We start from the raw sequence: 20,407 nt of genomic DNA, 5'->3' as shown, positions 1-20,407 counted from the left end.
CTGCACCTTGTTGTCTCAGATTCTCCAGCATCTGCAGTTCCTACTATCTCTGCATTTCATAGTTCTGCAACCTCTCACTGTTCAGATAATCTGCTTCTTTTTTATTCTTCCTGCCGAAACGGGGGCAATTTTGCAACACAGTTTGACACATCTGTGCCCACTCGAACAACTAGTGACGTTCCTTTACATCCGCATCACAAATAACTTTCCTGCTTGTCTTTACCTCTACCGTTTATATGTAAACCGTAAAAGGCTGAAGCCCTAGTTCTGGACCCTGTGGCACACCACTTGTTACATCTTGCCAGAAAATGACCCATTTATGTCTACTTGCTGCTTCCTGTTTTCCAACAGGACACTAAGAGTTGCCGTAACTGGGTCATAAATGGCCCACTTCTGCTTCTGCGTCATTTCAGTGTATTTATTAATGGCTTAGATGATTGTTGTAGAGCGAAACACATATGAAATTTGTTAAAGACTCAATGATTAGTGGCATTCTAGCCAGTGTATGGAAGCACAAATGTTCAGAGATATTAACTGAGCGAATTTATAGGGATGTGATGTGCTTATACTGTATAGAAAAGGGGAGATGCAGAGTAAAATTCTAACTCTAATGTAGATAGAATCCATGTCATTTATAATATCATGACCACACACGGATGAATCAACCCTTTAAGACCACAAGATGTAGGAATGGACTGCTGCATTCCTGATTTTGTTCTTCTGTAAGATGCTGAGAGAGTGGTGTGAGCTGTGATGATGAATTCTTGTTGAGTTTCCTAACATGGCTATGATTGTCCACATTTCGGAGCAATTCATACAACAGGTCACTGAGCACTCAGGCCTCATCAGCCTGCATCTTAGTTTTACAAGTCACCTCAGTGTTACTGCGTGCACATTCAGTGAATTTGCCAACGATGCGTGGCTCAGAGGGAACTTGCATATGTTGCCCTTGCACGTGCTAGAGGTTGCATATTTGGATGGGGCCTTGGTGAGTTGCTGCAGACCATCTTGTAGACGGCTCACACTGCTGCTACTGAGCATCAGTGGTGGAGGGAGTGGATTTTGTGGATGTGGTGCCAACCAAACAGGCTGCTTTGTCCTGGATGGTGTTGACCTTCTTGAGTGTTGTTGGAGCTGCTCCCATCCAGGTGAGTGGGGAGTATTCCATCACACTGCTGACTTGTGCCTTGTCGATGGTGGACAGGCTTTGGGGAGTCAGGAGGGGAGTTGCGCGCTGCAATATTCCAAGCCTGCTCTTATAGCCACTGTGTTTATGTGGCGAGTCCAGTTGAGTTTCTGAAAAATGGTAACCCCCCAGGGTGTTGATAGTGGGAGAATTCAGTGATGGTAACACCATTGAGTGTCAAGGGGGTTTGATTCTCTCTCTTGTTGGAAATGGTCATTGCCTGGCATTTGCATGTGACGTGAATGCTACTTACCACAGCTGGAGTATTGTGAGCAATTCAAAACACCTTAACAAGGTCATTTCTCCAGGACAGAGAGCAGTGTAGATTCTGTAAATTGTTATGTAGACTCCAAGGATTAAATTAGAAGGGCAACTGACAAAAAGTCACCAACTTACAACCTCATCTTTGTTTCTCTCTCCCCAGATGCTGCCCGATCTGCAGAATTTCTCCAGCATTCTTGGTTTTATTATACAAACTACATAAAATGAGTTATGTTTCTAGCAATTTAGAACATTAAGCATTGAATTGATGAAACGTGTCTGTCTGTTACTGTGTGTCTGTGTTTGTGTGTGTGTGTGTCTCTCTGTTACTGTGTGCATGTCTCTGTAACTGTGCGTATGCGTGTGTGTCTGTTACTCTGTGTGTGTGTCTGAGTGTGTGTCTGTTACTGTGTGCATGTCTCTGTAACTGTGTGTATGCGTGTGTGTCTCTGGTACTGTGGGTGTGTGTCTCTATTACTGTGTATGTGTGTGCGTGTGTGTGTGTGTGTCTGAGTGTGGTCTGTGGTACTGCGTGTATGTATCTGTTATTATGTGTGTGTCTCTGCAACTGTGTGTGTGTCTCTGTTACTGTGTGTGTGTGTGTGTGTGTGTGTGTATCTCTGCAACTGTGCATATGTGCATGTTTATCTCTGTTACTGTGTGGGTGTGTGCCTGAGTGTGTCTCTGCAACTGTGTGTATGTCTCTGCAACTGTGTGTGTCTCTGTTACTCTGTGTGTGTGTGTGTATCTGACTGTGTTTCTGTTACTGTGTATATGTCTCTGTTACTGTATGTGTATCTGCAACTGGGCATGTGTTTATCTCTGTTACTGTGTGAGTGTGAGTGTCTGAGTGTGTCTCTGTTACTGTGTGTGTCTGTGTGCATGTGTATGTGTGTCTCTGTAACTGTGTGTGTGTGACTCTGTAACTGTGCATGCGTGTGTTTGTGTCTCTGTAACTGTGTGTATGTGCCTGGTGTGTTTCTGTTACTGTGTGTCTTTATTACTGTCTGTGTGTGTCTGAGTGTCTCTCTGTTACTGTGTGCATGTGCGCGTGTGTGTCTCTATTGTGTGTGCGTGTGTCTGCTACTGTGTGTGTATCTGTTACTGTGTGCATGTCTCTGCAACTGTGTGCATGTGTGTGTGTCTGTTACTCTGTATGTGTGTCTGAGTGTGTGTCTGTTACTGTGTGCATGACTCTGTAACTGTGTGTGTGCATGTGTTTTCCTGTAACTGTATGCATGCATGTGTGTCTCTGTTACTGTGGGTGTGTGTCTCTATTACTGTGTATGTCTGGGTGTGTCTGTGTTACTGTGTGTATGTGTCTGTCTCTGCAACTGTGTGTGTGTCTCTGTTACTCTGTGTGTGTGTGTGTGTGTCTCTGTTACTGTGTGCGTATCTCTGCAACTGTGCATGTGCACGTGTTTATCTCTGTTACTGTGTGGGTGTGTGTCTGAGTGTGTCTCTGCTACTGTGTGTATGTGTCTGTTATTATGTTTGTGTCTCTGCAACTGTATGTCTGTGCAACTGTGTGTGTGTGTGTGTGTGTGTGTGTGTCTGACTGTGTGTCTGACTGTGTCTCTCTTACTGTGCGTGTATCTCGGCAACTGTGCATGTGTTTATCTCTGTTACTGAATGGGTGTTTCTGTTATTGTGTGTGTGTCTGTTACTGTGTGCGAGTCTTTGTTAATATATGCGTGGGTGTGTCTGTTATTATGTGTGTGTATCTGAGTGTCTCTCTGTTACTCTGTGTGCATGTGTGTCTCTGTAAGTGTGAGTGTGTCTGAGTGTGTCTCCTACTGTGTGTGTGTCTGTTACTGTGTGCATATCTGTTACTGTGTGCGTGTCTATAACTGTGTGCGTGCATGTTGTGACTGTTACTCTGTGTGTGTCTGTTACTGTGTGCATGTTTCTGTGAGTGTGTGCATGTGTGTGTCTCTGTAACTGTGTTTGTGTGACTCTGAGAATGCATTGTGTTTGTGTCTCTGTAACTGTGTATGTGTCTGTGTCTCTGTTACTGTGTGCTTGTGTGTCTCTGTTACTATGTGTGTGTCTCTATTATTGTCTGTGTGTGTCTGGGTGTCTCTCTGTTACTATGTGCATGTGCGCATATGTGTCTCTTTATTGTGTATGTGCCCGTGTCTCTGTTGTTGTGTGCACGTATGAGTCCCTCTTATTGTATGCGTGTCTCTCTTTTACTGTGTGTATGCATGTCTGAGCGTGTGTCTCTTACTGTGTGTCTCTGTTACTGTATGTGCATGTGTGTCTGTTACTCTGTGTGTGTGCGTGTGAGTGTATGTTTGTCTGTTACAGTGTGTGCATGTGTGTGTCTCTGTTACCATATATGTGCATCTGTGTGTGTCTCTGTTACTCTATGTGTGTGTGTGTCTGAGTGCCTCTCTCTTACTGTGTGTGCCTCTGTTACTCTGTCTGAGTGTCTCTCCGCTATTCTGTATGTATGTGTCTGTAAGTCTGTGTGTCTGAGTGTCTCTCTGTTACTGTCAATGTGTGTGTCTCTGTTACTGTGTGCTTGTGTGACTCTGTAACTATGTGTGTGCGTGTGTACGTGTCTGTTATATGTGTGTGTCTGAATGTCTCTCTGTTACTGTGTGTACTGTGTGTCTCTGTTACTCTGTGTGTGTGTCTGAGTGTCTCTGTCACTCTGTGTGTGCATGTGTGTCTCTATAACTGTGTGTGTGTGTGTCTCTGAGTGTCCCTCTGTTACTGTGTGTGTCTCTGTTACTCTGTCTGAGTGTCTCTGAGTGTCTCTCTGTACATGTGTCTGAGTCTGTCTCTGTGTGCTTGCGTGTCTCTGTTACTGTGTATATCTCTAGTATTGTCTGTGTGTGTCTGAGTGTCTCTCTGTTACTGTGTGTGTGTGTCTCTGTTGCTCTGTGTGTGTGTGTATGTTTGTCTCTGTTATAGTGGCTGCATGTGTGTGTCTCTGTTACCATATATATGTATCTGCATGTGTCACTGTGTGCGTGTATGTTTAGGTGTCCATCACTATGAGTATGTCTGAGTGTGTCTCTGGTACTGTGTGTGTGCATGTGTGTCTGTAATTCTGTGAGTGTGTGTGCATGTGTGTGTGTGTCGGAGTGTCTCTCTGTTACTCTGTGTGTCTGTGTGTGTAAGTCTCTGTGTGTCTGTGTGTCTCTGTTACTGTGAATGTGTATGTCTGTTACTGTGTGTGTGTATGTGTGCGTGTGTGTATGGCTCCGTTACTGTGCGTCCCTGTTACTGTGTATGTGCGTGTGTGTTTTTTTATTCCTTCACGGGATGAAGGCGTCGCTGACCAGGCAGCATTTATTGCCCATTCCTAATTGCCCGGAGGGCAGTTAAGAGTCAACCACATTGCTGTGGGTCTGGAGTCACATGTAGGCCAGACCAGGTAAGGATAGCAGTTTCCTTCCCTAAAGGACATTAGTGAACCAGATGGGTTTTTCCTGACAATCAACAATGGATTCATGGTCATTATTGCACCCCTAATTCCAGGCATTTATTGAATTCAAATACCACCATCTGCCATGGTGGGATTCAAACCCAGATCCCCAGAACGTTGTCTGGTTCTCTGGATTAACAGTCCAGCGATAATACCACTAGGCCATTGCCTCTCCATATTCATGCTGTGCCTCTGTTACCATGCATGTGTCTCTGTTAGTGTGTGTGTGTGTGTGTGCGCGCGCGTGTGTGTGTCTCTGTGTCTCTGTTACACTGTGTGTGTGTGTCTCAGTGTGTCTGTGTTACTGTGACTGTACCTGAGTGTCTCTGTTACTCCGTGGATGCGAGTGTGTCTCTGTAACTGTGTACGTGTCTGAATGTCTCTGTTACTGTGTGTGCATGTGTGACTCTAATTGTGGGTGAGTCTCTGTTACTGTGTGTGCGTGTGTGTGTGTCTGTTACTGTGTGCGTGTTATTACTGTGTGCGTATATCTATAACTGTGTGCGTGCACGTGTGTGTCCGTTACTGTGTGTGTGTCTGCTACTGTGTGCATGTCTCTGTAACTATGTGTGTGCGTGTGTGTATGTGTCTGTAACTGTGTGCGCGTGTGTCTCTGTTACTGTGTTTGCATCTCTATTACTATGTACGTGCATGCGTGTGTATCCTAGTGTGTCTTTGTTACTGCGTGTATGTGTCTGTTACTGTGTGCATGTCTCTGCAATTGTGTGTGTACGTGTGTGTTTGTCTCTGTCACTATGTGTGTGTCTGTTACTGTGTGCGTGTCTGTTATTCTGTGTGTCTCTGTTAATCTGGGTGTGTGCGTGTATGTCTGTGTATGTGTGCCTGTACCACTGTGTGTATGTTTACATGTCTCTATGTTACTCTGTGTATGTGTCTGAGTGTTTCTTTGTTAGCCAACGTTTGTGTGTGTCTTTATGTTACTCTGTGTGCATCTCTCTGTTATTCTAAGTACATGCGTGTGTGGGGAATTCTTTGTTGCTTTGTCTGTGTGTGTGTGCGCCTCCCTGGATTGAGGATTCAGATTATCACCATAATCTCCTAGCGCGGCAGAGCAGATTTGATTGGTTGAATGGCCTGCTTCTGCTCCTCTGTCTGTCGGCCTTGTTGCACTGCTTGTCTGTGATTGAGTCTATGATCTTGACCAACACTAATCGCCCCCAATTTTGCCCCCCAGTGAAACCCATTCAAATGAGAGCGCTGACCTGCTGGGCTGTTCTCAATGCAGAGGAGGACCAGCAGGAAGTAGACGAAGAACATCTCTCCAGCTGTTAATGGTCTGTGAGGCGCCACATTGTAGGTCGTTAGAGGAGGAGGGGACCAGAACTAGAGCAGGACAAGAAAAAGTAACATAATCCTAAAGAGACATCTCAGTAGATGGGTGAGAGGGATCATTAGTTAGAAAGAACCAACACAGAGGACCTGTCACTGTGATTTCACCTCCACACCCATTCCACACGATCACCTCATAATCACCAGTCAGTATTAAATTCATCATCCCACCAATCAGGGCACAATGTGACCACTGCACCAGGTCTGATAGGTCAATGACCATTGCTACCATCACAAAAGACCGCAGCTGGACAACCAATGGCGATTGAACATACAATCGTACAGCAGGGAAACAGACCCTTTGGTCCAACTCGTCCATGCCGACCAAATATCCTAAATGAATCCTTTCCCATTTACCAGCATTTGGCCCACATCCCTCTAAACTCTTCCCATTCACGTACCCATCCATATGCCCTTAACATTTCCTCTGGTAGCTTGTTCCATACATGCACCACACATTGCGTGAAAACGGTTCTGCTTAGGTCCTTTTTATATCTTTCCACTCTCACCTTAAACGTATGCCCTCTAGTTTTGGGCTCCCCTACCCTGGGAAAAAGACCTCGGCTATTCACCCTATCCATTCCCCATACAGATTGGATCAACTGGATAACTACTGGATCATGGAACCTCCTGTGTTGTAGACCACAGGGACAGGTCATGTCGAAAGGTGCACAGCCTGTTGCATCATTTCAGTCCATTTCCAAACATCTAGTCCAGAAAATTGCTGACCCATGCTCGGTGCATTATTTGACACTGGAGGAAACTGACTCAAACTGGGGTACGCTGACTCACACTGTAGTACACCGATTCACACTGTGGTACAGTGACCCACACTGGGATACATTGATTTACGCTGGTCACACTAGGGTACAATGGTTCATGCTATGGTACAGTGACACACACGGGGGTACACTGGCTCACACTGTGGTACACTGATTCACACTGTGGTACACTGACTCACACTGGAGTACAGAGATTCACAGTGTGGTACACTGACCCACAGTAGAGCACAATGGTTCACACTGTGGACTCTGACACACACTGGGGTACACTGACTATACTGGGGAGTACTAATCCACACTAGGGTACACTGACCCACACTGGCAATCACTGACTCAAACTGGAGTATACCGGCTTACACTGGGGAACATTGGCTTTTACGGTGGAAGACTGACCCACACTGGGGAACACTGAGTCACACTGGGGTACACTGATCCACACTGGGGTACACAGATTCACAGTGTGGTACACTGACACACACTGGAGTATACTGACTCACTCTAGGGTACAATGGTTCACACTGCTGTACACTGACCCACACTATGGTACACTGATTCACACTGAGGTACACATATTCACAAGTGTGGTACACTGACCGACACAAGAGTACAATGGTTCACACTGTGGCACACTGACCCACACTGGGATACACTGGTCCACACTGACCCACATAGGGTACACTTACTCATTCGGTGGTAAAGTGACTCACACTTGGGTACAATGGTTCACACAGGGGGATACACTGACCCATACTATGGTACATTGACTCACACGCATGTACGCTGACCCACACTGGGGTACGCTGACCCACACTGGGGTGCTGTGGCTCTCATTGGCATACACTGACCTGCATTGGGTTACACCAACCCAAACTGGGTAGTACTAACCCACGCTAAGGTACACTGATCCACACTGGCATACACTGGCTCAACCTGAGTATACGGGCTCACACTGACTCTCCTCGGAGTTGACGGACTCACACTGGGGTACACTAACTCACACTGGGGAACACAGACGCACACTGGGGTACATTGACCAGCACTGTGGTATGCTGGTTCACACTGGGGTAGACTGGATAAAACTGGGGTACACTAACCCACACTTCAGGACACTGACCCATACTGTGGTACACTGACTCAGACTGTGGTACACTGACCCACACTGAGGTACACTGGTCCACACTGACTCACACTGGGGTATACTGGTCCACACTGACTCACACTGGGGTATACTGACTCACTGTGTGGTACACTGATCCACACCTGGCCACACTGATTTACACTATTGTATTCTGACCCACACTAGGGAACACTGACTAACACTATGGTACACTGATTCACACTGGGGTACACTGACCCACACTGGTGTTCTGTGGCTCTCACTGGCATGCACTGACCTGCACTGGGGTACACTGAACAACACTGGGGTACACTGACTCACGCTGGGGATTACTAACCTACGCTAGGGTACACTGACATACACTGGCTCAAACTGGAGTATACCGTCTCACACTGGGGTACATTGGCTCTCACCAGAGTTGACTGACTCACACTGGGGCACATTGGCTTTTATGGGGAAAGACTGACCCACGCTGGGGCGCTCTGGTTCTTACTGGCACAGACTGACCTGCACTGGGGTACACTGGCTCACACTGGAGTATACTAACCCATTGTGGGAAATACTGGCTTACTCTGGGGTATATTGGCTCACACTTGGGTGCACTGACCCACAGTGGGGTACACTGACCCACACTGCAGTACACTGATGCACACTAGGCAACACTGACTCACAACGGGGTACACTAACCCACCCTGCAGTACACTGATCCACTCTGGGGTACACTCACTCACACTATGGTATACTGACCCACACTGGGGTACACTAGTTCACATGGACTCATACTGGGGTACACTGACTCAGACTGGGGTACACTGATTCACACTGTGGTACACTGACCCACACTGGGGTACAGATTCACATTGTGGTTCACTGACCAACACTAGAGCACAATGGTTCACACTGTGGACACTAACCCACACTGGGATACACTGACCTAAAATGGCATACACTGGCTCAAACTGGAGTATACCGGCTTATACTGGGGTACACTGGCTCTCACCGGAGTTGACTGACTCACACTGGAGGACACTGACTCACACTGGGGTACATTGGCTTTTACGGGGGAAGATTGACCCACACTGGGGAACACTGACCCACACTGGGGAACACTGACTCATACTGGGGTACACTGACTCATACTGGGGAGTACTAACCCACACTGGGGTACACTGACCCACACTGGGGAACACTGACTCATACTGGGGTACACTGACTCATACTGGGGAGCACTAACCCACTCTAGGGTACACTGACCCACATTGTGGTATGCTGGATTACATATGTGGTACACTAGCTCACACTGGTGTACACTGATCCACACTGGGTGCTCTGACTCTCACTGGCATGGACTGACCTGCACTGGGGCACACAGGCTTACATTGGAGTATACAAATCCACAGTGGGGGATACTGGCTTAGACTGGGGTATATTGGCTCACATTGGGATGCACTGACGCACACTTGGATGCTCTTACCTACAGTGGGCTACACTGGTTCACCCTGAGATACCTCACCCTGAGGGCCTCAAACTTGGGAACACAGTCACATACTGGGGCACACTGACTCACATTGTAGTACACTGACCCACACTGGGGTACAGAGATTCACAGTGTGGTACACTGACTCACACTAGAGCACAATGGTTCACACTGTGGACACTGACATATACTGGGGTACACTGACACACACTGGGGTACACTGATTCACACAGTGGTACACTGACTCACACTATGGTACAATGACTCACACTGGGATTTTTTTCTCTATTCATTTATGGAATATGGGCATTGCTGGCTGGCCAGCATTTCTTGCCCCATTCTTAGTTGCCCTTGAGAAGGTGGTGGTGAGCTGCTTTCTTGAACTGCTGCAGTCCTCCTGCTGTGGATTGACCCACAATGCTATGGGGAGGGAATTCCAGGATTTTGACACAGCGACGATGAAGGAATGGCAATATATTTCCAAGTCAGGATGGTGAGTGGCTTGGAGGGGAACCTGAAGGTGGTGGTGTTTCCATATGTCAGATGCCCTTGTCATTCTAGTTGGAAGTGGTCCTGAGTTTGGAAGGTGCTCTCTGAGGATCTTTGGTGAGTTTCTGCAGTGCATCTTGTAGATAGTACACACTGCTGCTACTGAGCGTCAGTGGTGGAGGGAGTGGATGCTTGTGGATATAGTGCTAATCAAGCGGGCTGCTTTGTCCTGGATGGTGTCAAGCTTCTTGAGTGTTGTTGGGGCTGTCCCCATCCAGGCTAGTGGGGAGTGTTCCATCACACTCCTGACTTGTGCCTTGTAGATGGCGGACAGGCTTTGAGGAGTCAGGAGGGGAGTGACTCGCTGCAGTACTCCTAGCTTCTGGCCTGATCTTGCAGCCACTGTGTTTATGTGGTGAGTCCAGTAGAGTTTGTGGTCAATGATAACACCCAGGATGTTGATAGTGGAGGATTTAGTGATGGTAACACCATTAATGTAAAGAGACGGTGGTTAGATTGTCTCTTATTGGCATTTGTGTGGCACGAATGTCACTTGCCACTTGTCAGCCCAAGCCTAGATATTGTCTAGTTCTTGTTGCATTTGAACATGGACTGTTTCTGTATCTGAGGAGTCACAAATGGTGCTGAACATTGTGCAATCATCGGCGAACATCCCCACCTCTGATCTTATGATAGAGGGAAGGTCATTGATGAAGCAACTGAAGATGTTTGGGCCTAGGACACTATCCTGACGAACTCCTGCAGCTGAGATGATTGACCGCCAACAACCACTATGTGTCTGGTATGACTCTAACCATTGGAGAGTTTGCCCCCTGATACCCACTTATTCCAGTTTTGCTAGGGCTCCTTGAAGCAGCCCTTGATATCAAGGGCTGTCACCTTCACCTCCCCTCTGGAATTCAGCTCTTTTGTCCATGTTTGAACCAAGGCTGTAATGAGATCAGGAGCTGAATGGTCCTGACAGAACCCAAACTGGGCGTCACTGAGCAGATTATTTCTGAGCAGTTGTTGCTTGATAGCACTGTTGATGACACCTTCCATCACTTTACTGATGATTGAGAGTAGACTGATAGGGTGGTAATTGGCTGGATTGGATTTATCCTGCCTTCTGTGTACAGGACATATTTGGTTAATTTTCCACATTGTCTGGTAGGTACCAGTGTTGTAACTGTACTAGAACAGCTTGGATAAGGGAGCGGCATGTTCTGGGGCACAAGTCTTCAGTACTATTGCTTTGCTGAAATGTTGTTAGGGCCTGTAGCCTTTGCAGTATCCAAAGTCTCCAACCATTTCTTGATATCACGTGGAATGAATCGAATTGGCTGAAGACTGGTATCTGTAATGCTGGGGACCACTGGAGGAGGCTGAGATGCATCGTCCACTCGGCACTTCTGGCTGAAGATTGCTGCAACTGCTTCAGCCTTATCTTTTGCACTGATGTGCTGGGCTCTTCCATCATTGAGGATGGGAATATTTGTGGAGCGTTCTCTTCCAGTGAGTTGTTTAATTTTCCACCATCATTCACGATTGTATGTGGCAGGACTACAGAGCTTAGATCTGATCCATTGGATGTGGGATCACTTCGCTCTGTCTATCACTTGCTGCTTTCACTGTTTGGTGTGCATGTGGTCCTGTTTGGTGGCTTTACCAGGTTGATACCTCATCTTCAGGTATGCCTGGTGCTGCTCCTGGCCTGCCCTCCTGCAATCTCCATTGAACCAGGGTTGATCCCCTGGCTTGATGGTAATGGTTGAGAGGGGGATATGCCAGGCCATGAGGTTACAGATTGTGCTGGAGTACAATTCTGCTGCTATTGATGGCCCACAGCGCCTCATGGATGCCCAGTCTTGAGTTGCTAGATCTGTGTGAAGTCTGTCCCATTTAGCACGGTGATAGTGCCACACAACACGATGAAAGTTATTCTCAATGTGAAGGTGGGACTTCGTCTCCACAAGGACTGTGCAATGGTCACTCTTACTGATACTGTCATGGACAGATGCAACTGCAACTAGCAGATTGGTAAGGATGAGGTCTTGTTGGTTCCCTCACCACCTGCCGCAGACCCAGTCTAGCAGCTATGTCCTTTAGGACCCAACCAGCTCGATCAGTAGTACTGCTTCTGAGCCACTCTTGGTGGTGGACGTTGAAATGCCCCACCCAGAGTATATTTTATGTCTTACTATCCTCAGTGCTTCCTTTAAGCGTTGCTCAACATTGAGGAGTACAGATTCATCAGCTGTGGGAGGACGGTATGTGGTAATCAGCAGGAGGTTTCCTTGCCCATGTTGAACCTGAAGCCATAAGACTTCATGGAGTCCGGAGTCAATGTTGAGGACTCCTAGAGCAACTCCCTCCCGACTGTATACCACTGTGCCGCCCCCTCTGCTGGGTCTGTTCTGCCGGTGAGACAGGACATATCCAGTGATGGTGATGGTGATGTCTGGGACATTGTCTGTAAGGTATGATTCTGTGAGTATGACTATATCAGGCTGTTGCTTAACTAGTCTGTGAGACAGCTCTCCCAATTTTGGCACTAGCCCCCAGATGTTAGCGAGGAGGACTTTGCAGGATTGACAAGGCTGTTTCTGCCGTTGTCTTTTCTGGTGCTTAGGTCAATGCCAAGTGATCCATCCAGTTTAATTTCTTTGAGACTTTGTATCGATTTGTACAGCTGAGTGGCTTGCTAGGCCATTTCAGAGGGCAACTGAGAGTCAACCACGTGGAATCACATGTAGGCTAGACCAGGTGAGGGGTGGCAGATTTTCTCCCCCAAAGGACATTAGTGAACCAGATGGGATTTTCCGACAATTGGCAATGATTTCACGGTGATCAGTGGATTCTTAATTCCAGACCTTTTTTCCTAATTATTGCAGACAAATTCCACCATCTGCCATGGTGGGATTCAAACCCGGATTCCCAGCACATTAGCTGGGTTTCTGGATTAATAGTCTTGCAAAAATACCACTAGGCCATCGCCTACCCCTGCTCATTCACTATTCACACAGCGGTACACTGACCCACACTAGAGTACAGTGGTTCACATTGTGGTACACTAACACACTGGGGTACACTGATTCACACTGTCGTACACTGACCACACTAGGGCACAATGTTTCACACTGCACTGACCCACATTGGGGTACACTTACTCACACTACGGTACACTGACTCACACTGTGGTACACTGACCCACACTGGGGTACACTGACTCACACTATGGTAGACTGACACACACTGGGGTACACAGATTCACAGTGTGGTACACTGACCCACAATAGAGTACACTGGTTCACACTGTGGTACACTGACACACACTGGGGCACTGACTCACACTGGGGAACAGTGACTCACACTGGGGTACACTGACTCACACTATGGTACACTGACTCACACTGGGGTACACTGACTCACACTGGTGTACACTGACTCACACTGGTGTACACAAACCCACACTGAAGGACACTGACTCACACTCGGATGCACTAACTCACACTGCAGCATGCTGCCCCACACTATGGAACGCTGAGCCACACTGGGGTACACTGACACACAATGGGGTACATTGACTCACAGCAGGGTACACTTACTCACATTATGGTACACTCATCCACACTGGGGTACACTAGTTCACATGGACTCACACTGCGGTACACTGACTCAGACTGTGGTACACTGATTCACACTGTGGTACACTGACCCACACTGGGGTGCACAGATTCCAGTGTGGTCCACCGACCCACACTGGAGTCCACTGATTCACACTGTAGCACAGTGAGCCACACTGCGGTACACTGACACACTGGTGTACACAAACCCACACTGAGGTATACTGATTCACACCGGGGTACACTGACCCACACTGGGGTAGAGAGATTCACAGTGTGGTACACTGACCAATACTAGAGTACACTGGTTCACACTGTGGTACACTGACACACACTAGGATACACTGACTTACACGGGGGTACACTGACACACACTGAGGTACAGAGATTCTCTCTGGTGTACACTGACACACACTAGGGTACACTGGTGTACACTGACATTACGCTGGGGTACACTGATTCACACCATGGTACAGTGAGCTACACTGGGGTACACAGACTCACACTGGTATACACCAACCCACAATGGGGTACACTGATTCACACTGCGGAACACTGACTCACACTGTGGGATACTGAGCCACACTGGGGTACACTGACTCACACTGGGGTACACTGGTCCACAATGACTCACACTGGTGTACAATGACTCACACCGTGGTACAATGACCCACACCTGGGTATACTGACTCACATTATGGTATTCTGACCCACAATAAGGTACAATGGTTCACACTGTAGTACACTGATGCAGACTGAGGTATACTGACCCACACTAGTGTATACTAAGCCACAGTGCAGTACACCTACCAACACTGGGGTACACTGACTCACACTGGGCTATACTGACCCACACAGGGGAGCACTAACCCACACTAGAGTACACTGACCCACACTGACTCACACTGAGGTACACTGAACCACACTGGAGTATACTGGATCACACTGGTGTACACTGGCTCTCACCAGAGTTGCCTGACTCACACTGGAGTACACTGACTCACACCTGGGTACATTGGCTTTTACGGGGGAAGACCGACCCACACTGGGGTACACTGGTTCACACTGGCATACACAAACCAGGACTGCAGTACACTAACCCTCAGTGGGGAATACTGGCTCACACTAGGGTACATTGGCTCACTCTGCAATGCACTGACACACACTGTTGTACACTGACCCACACTAGGGTACACTGACTCACACTGGGGTACACTGGTCCTCACTGACTCACACTATGACACACTGATCGGCTGGTCCACACTGACTCACACTGGGGTACACTGACACACACCGTTGTACACTGACCCACACTGGGGTACACTGACCCACACTAGGGTACACTGACTCACACTGGGGTACACTGGTCCACACTGACTCACACTATGGTACACTGATCCACACTAGGGTACACTGGTCAACACTGACCCACACTGTGGCACATTGGTTCACACTGGGGTACTGTGGGTCTTACTGGCATACACTGATTCACAGTGGGGCATACTGGGGTGCACTGATGCACACTGGGGAATACTGACACACGCTGGTTCACACTGGGGTACGGACACAGTGGCATACACTGACCCACAGTGCAGAACACTGACTCCCACTGGGGTACACTGGCTCTCCCACTGGGGTACACTGGCTCACACTGGGGTACACTGGCTCCCACTGGGGTACACTGGCTCACACTGGGGTACATTGGCTCCCACTGGGGTACACTGGCTCACACTGGGGTACACTGGCTCACACTGGCCTGGTTTATTCTCTCTCAGCACGTTGCACTCTCCGAATTTGCCATGTCACAGTCTGTCTGTGTCAGCGAATGATTTTATTTCAGTTCAGTTCTCCTTCAGTGTCCCTCTGTATTAACATTTACTGTCTGATCCAGCCAACTCTCAGCCTCTGGTTTAATACTGTCAATGATTCAAATAACTTGCAATAATTTAATCCAAAGACTTCTTGCCTCACCATTGGCCTGGCCTGCCTTTAAATCCCATTGTTCTAAAATCTGGACTCTTATCTTCAACTCTGCTTTCTCCCCACAGACCTGCTGAGTTTCTCCAGCAATTTATGAGTCCCATATCTCTCTCTCTCTCTCCATCGATCTGTTTGTCCCTGTCTGTCTATGTGGCCAGTCAGTCTTCTTTCCGTTTGTCTATATATAACCATGGAAATGCCTGTCTGTCTATTTATACGTGACTCAGTCTATTTATAAGTCTATGTGTCTGTCCACCCTCACACACAAGCTTGTGATTGTGTAGATTGCCTGCTACGTTTCAGCACCCAGAGCCACATTCCCCCATTTAAACGCCCAATACCACAGCATCGGTCCTCTCACTCGCTCTTCCTGACAGACTTATCAGTACAGCCTTCTCCTGGGCTACAGGCATCCCCAAAACTTTCAACTATTACAGCGCCAGGTGAGATGCAATAGTCGATGGAGATTGGCGATTGCGATGACAGTCTCCCCGCAGGCGAGGGCTGGGGGTTGAGAGCATAGACACGAGGTGCCGTCACCTTTTGAAACCGGGTGGGGGGGGGGGGGGAAGCAGATTTGAAAGAGAATCCCCCTTCCTCACATCTCCCCTCCTCATCCCCTTCTCCCTGTGTCATCGCTGAGCTTGGGAGAGGACCACCACCACCTCCCCCCACCCCACCACCACCTCTCACATCCCGATTTATCGAGCGGGCTGGGGTTTTTTATTTATTTATCGAGAGGAAAATGTCTGATTTCACGGTCTGATTCGGTTTTGGGAATGTGGAGATGTAGAGAGGGTTGCTAAGCGACTGCATCACGTCATTAGATGCACTGGGCCCTACAGGGGCAGACAGAGACAGCAAGAGAGAGAGGAAATAATTAGGAAAACAGTTTAATTTGACTGTGGACAGATAAAACTCCCGGTTCCTCTGCCGCCTACACTGGGCGTAGATTTGGCAAATTCTGGGGTGGGGTGGAGGAGCGGTGGCAGACAGTATTCCTTTCAGAGAACAAGGCCTCCACCCTAGGAATAATTTTTCTTAACAAAAAAATCTGGGAGTATGAGAGGGAGAACAAAAGAAAATAGCATCGTATTTGTTCTTCCAGCAGTTTTGTCGGTAAGTCGTAAATGTTTGGAGATGTGAGCAGGCAGTGTGAAATGTCTTTTTATTTTCTTAAAAAATAAATGACAAAACTGTGCGAGCTCCCGTCGCTGTCTACAGAGTCTTGCCGTGGGTGAGTTTTGAGCTCTCGGTTCTTTCCCAGCCTCTGAGTTATTGCTGAGATCTTGCCTTCCAGGTTTTATGGGAGTGGTTCATGAGTGAAGGCGGTCATAAGGGGAGAGCCCCTCATCCCACTTCGGAAGAAAGGGAATCCTCGGGGAGCTAGGCTCCTCTCGGTTGCTCGGGAGACAAAGAAGGAGGAGGAGAGACAGAGAGAGAGAGAGAGAGAGAGAGAGAGAGAACGTGGAGGGGGACAAAGAAGGAAGACTGTACAGAGGCCAGGATTATGTATGTGAGTTCCTTACTTTTGTTGCTTGTGGCTCGAGGACTAGCAAGGAGCTGTCCAGCCCCTTGTACCTGTTGGAATAAGGTGTCGGACTGCAGTGATAAGGAATTGGTCACGCCTCCTTTTGGGTTGCCCTTGCACATGACCAATCTCAGTCTGGCTCACAACAAAGTTCTCTCCCTGCCTCTGGGCTACTTCTCCTGCTACACCGAACTCATGGTTCTCGATCTACGCAACAACTCCCTCAGCGACCTACCGGTTGGCCTGTTCCGGCCCTTGGTGAAGCTGACCTACCTGGACCTGAGTTACAACAATCTGAGCCGACTCACCCAGGAACTGCTGAGGCCAGCCCGCAACTTGGCGAGGCTTCTCCTGAGTCACAACCCTGGGTTGTCAGTTATCGCTCCCCGGGCGCTATCCGGCTTGCCGCGCCTCCAGCACCTAGATCTCAGCTTCGACGGCCTCACTGGCATCAGCCAGGACCTCCTGGATGGTCTCCCGGCCACTGTTTCTATCCGGTTGGCCGGTAACCCTTGGCTCTGCGGCTGCTCCATGGAGCCACTCCTGAAATGGGTGACCAGGAACCTCCATCAGTGCAATTCCGGTGAGTCTGTGATTTTGGGGAGGGGGCGGGGGTGATCGGGTATGGTGATCCATGGTGGTTGGCATGATGGGTCACTCAACTGGAGACTCAATGGGTTCAGAGATAGCAGGAACTGCAGATGCTGGAGAATCTGAGACAACAAGGTGTAGAGCTGGATGAACACAGCAGGCCAAGCAGCATCAGAGGAGCAGGAAGGCTGACATTTCGGGCCTAGACCCTTCTTCAGAAATCAAATGGCTCATCCTTCTTGCCGAAGGGGGCAATCTCCCCACGCCGTGGATGAGGCCCCTCTGTCTACGTGCGGTGTTGGGGTTGACCCATTTGCTGCCAAATAGAAGGCTTTGTGAGCTCTTCCACTGTGGCAGGCAGCAAGGAGAAAGCAATGCCCCTCCCCCAGTCAGTCACAATTGATGCACAAGTGCCTGACTCATGGGGGACCTGTTTCAGTAAAAGAACAATGATAGAATGATAGATAACAGGAGCAGTGGCCGGTCTTTCAACCTTGTGAGCCTGCCCCTACATTCGTAGAAATCTGGGGTAGGCCATTCAGCCCTTCGAGCCTGCTCCGCCATTCAAAATGATCATCCAATGCATTCCCTGCTCCCATTTAGTCATAGATTTGTACAGCATGGAAAAAAGCCCTTCCATCCAACTTGACCAAGGAACTGGCACAGGGAAAGTAGAAGAGGGTATAAATCAATTGGGCAATTATAACAAAGCTGTACCAGCAGTGGTGTAGTGGGCTGAATGGCAGCCTTATGATTTCAGTATTTCCATGATCCTACGTTTAAGGTCATCTCTGTTATAGAGTCATTGAGTTCTACAGCATTGAAACAGACCCTTTGGTCCAACTCGTCCATGCTGATCAGATATCCTAAATTAATCTAGTCCCATTTTCTAACATTCGGCCCATATCCCTCTTAACCCTCCTTATTCACATACCCATCCAGATGTCTTTTAAATGTTGTAATTGTAACAGCCTCCAGCACTTCCTTTGGCAGCTGGTTCCATACACACACCACTCTCTGTGTGAAAAAAGTTGCCTCTTAGGTCCCTTTTACATCTTTTCCCTCTCACCTTAAACTTACGCCCTCTAGTTTTGGACTCCCCTAGCCTGGGGAAAAAGAACATTCACCCTATCCATGCCCCTCATGATTTTATAAACCTCTATAAGGTCACTCCACAGCCTCTGACGCTCCAGGGAAAATGGCCCCAGTCTATTTAGCCTCTCCCTGTAGCTCAGGGAAAATAGTCCCAGTCTATTTAGCTTCTCCCTGTAGCTCAAACCCTCCAAACCTGGTGACATCCTTGTAAATTTTTTTCTGAACCCTTTCAATTTTAACAACATCTTTCCATCACTTTATCCTTTGATCCCTTTGGCCCCGATAATGATATCTAATTTCTACAGGAAGGATGTTGTGAATCGATTGGACAGTTTTAACAAAGCTATACCAGCAGAAATGCAGTGGGCTGAATGGCAGCCTTCTGATTTGAGCTTTTCCATGATTCTATGGCTAAGGTCATCTGTATTTTTAAGGTGAGAAAAGACAGATTAAAAAAGGACATGAGAGGCTATTTTCTTACACAGAGAGTGGTTCGTGTGTGGAATGAACTTCCAGTGGAAGTAGTGGATGTGCCTACAGTTACAATATTTAATAGGTATTTAGATAAGTAGATGAATAGGAAAGGATTGGAAGGTAATGCGCCAAACACAAGCAGGTAGGACTAGTTTAGTTTGGGATTATGGTCAGCATGCACTGGTTCGACTAAATGGTCTGTTTCCATGCTGCATGACTCTATGACATTATGAGTTGTATAGCATGGAAACAGACCCTTCAGTCCAACTCATCCACGTTGACCAAATGTCCTAAATTAATCTAGTCCCATTTGCCAGCATTTGACCCATCTCCCTCTAAGCTCTTCCTATTCATATACCCTTCCAGATGCCTTTTAAATGTTGTCATTGTACCAGCCTCCACCACTTCCTCTGGCAGCTCTACATGAAAAAGTTGCCCTTAGTTCTCTTTCATATCTTTCCTCTCTCACCTTAAACCTATGGTCTCTCGTTTTGGACTCCCCCACCCTGGGGAAAAGACCTAGGCTATTCACCCTAGCCATGCCCCTCATGATTTTATAAACCTCTACAAGATCATCCCTCAGCCTCTGACAATCCAGGGAAAATAGCCCCTACCCAATCAGAGATAGTAGGAACTGCAGATGCTGGAGAATCCGAGACAACAAGGTGCAGGGCTGGATGAACACAGCAGGCCAAGCAGCATCACAGGAGCAGAGAGGCTGACGTTTCGGGCCTAGACCCTTCATCAGAAAAGGGGGAGGGGAAGGGGGTTTTGAAATAAATAGGGAGAGAGTGGGAGGCGGATAGAAGAGGGATAGAGGAGAGGATAGGTGGAGAGGAAACAAACAGGTCGAAGAGGCGGGGACGGGGCCAGGAAAGGTGAGTGTAGGTAGGGAGTTAGGAAGGGGATAGGTCAGTCCAGGGAGGACGGACAGGTCAAGGGGGCGGGATGAGGTTGGTCGGTAGGAGATGGAGGTGCGGCTTGAGGTGGGAGGAGGGGATAGGTGGGA

The 20,407-nt window shown here is 48.1% G+C and overlaps 2 protein-coding genes across 3 annotated transcripts in view; one reads left to right on the top strand and one right to left on the bottom strand.

Annotated features, from left to right (window-relative positions):
• The window catches only part of LOC125487771 (serine protease 52-like), a 23,041-nt gene extending 15,248 nt beyond the window's left edge, over positions 1-7,793 (bottom strand). Inside the window, exons 1-2 of the mRNA XM_048620035.1 lie at positions 7,788-7,793; positions 6,110-6,230 (exon numbers count right to left, since the gene is read on the bottom strand). Of these exons, the coding sequence (XP_048475992.1) occupies positions 6,110-6,230; positions 7,788-7,793 (127 nt within the window). The remainder of the gene's footprint in view (positions 1-6,109; positions 6,231-7,787) is intronic.
• An 8,254-nt stretch (positions 7,794-16,047) lies between these two features.
• LOC109921944 (leucine-rich repeat-containing protein 55) overlaps positions 16,048-20,407 on the top strand; it is an 18,839-nt gene continuing 14,479 nt past the window's right edge. The window contains exons 1-2 of one of the 2 annotated variants that reach the window (XM_048620184.1): positions 16,048-16,150; positions 17,008-17,821. In XM_048620184.1, the coding sequence (XP_048476141.1) occupies positions 17,218-17,821 (604 nt within the window). In that variant the 5' untranslated portion in view covers positions 16,048-16,150; positions 17,008-17,217. Of the gene's footprint in view, positions 16,151-16,585; positions 16,827-17,007; positions 17,822-20,407 lie in introns of those variants that run through there. The other variant, XM_048620183.1, reaches the window with a different exon arrangement.

This window comes from Rhincodon typus, chromosome 45 (genome assembly GCF_021869965.1).
Source record: "Rhincodon typus isolate 14 chromosome 45, sRhiTyp1.1, whole genome shotgun sequence".
Taxonomy (NCBI): domain Eukaryota; kingdom Metazoa; phylum Chordata; class Chondrichthyes; order Orectolobiformes; family Rhincodontidae; genus Rhincodon; species Rhincodon typus.
This window is presented reverse-complemented; position numbering and strand designations above follow the sequence as displayed.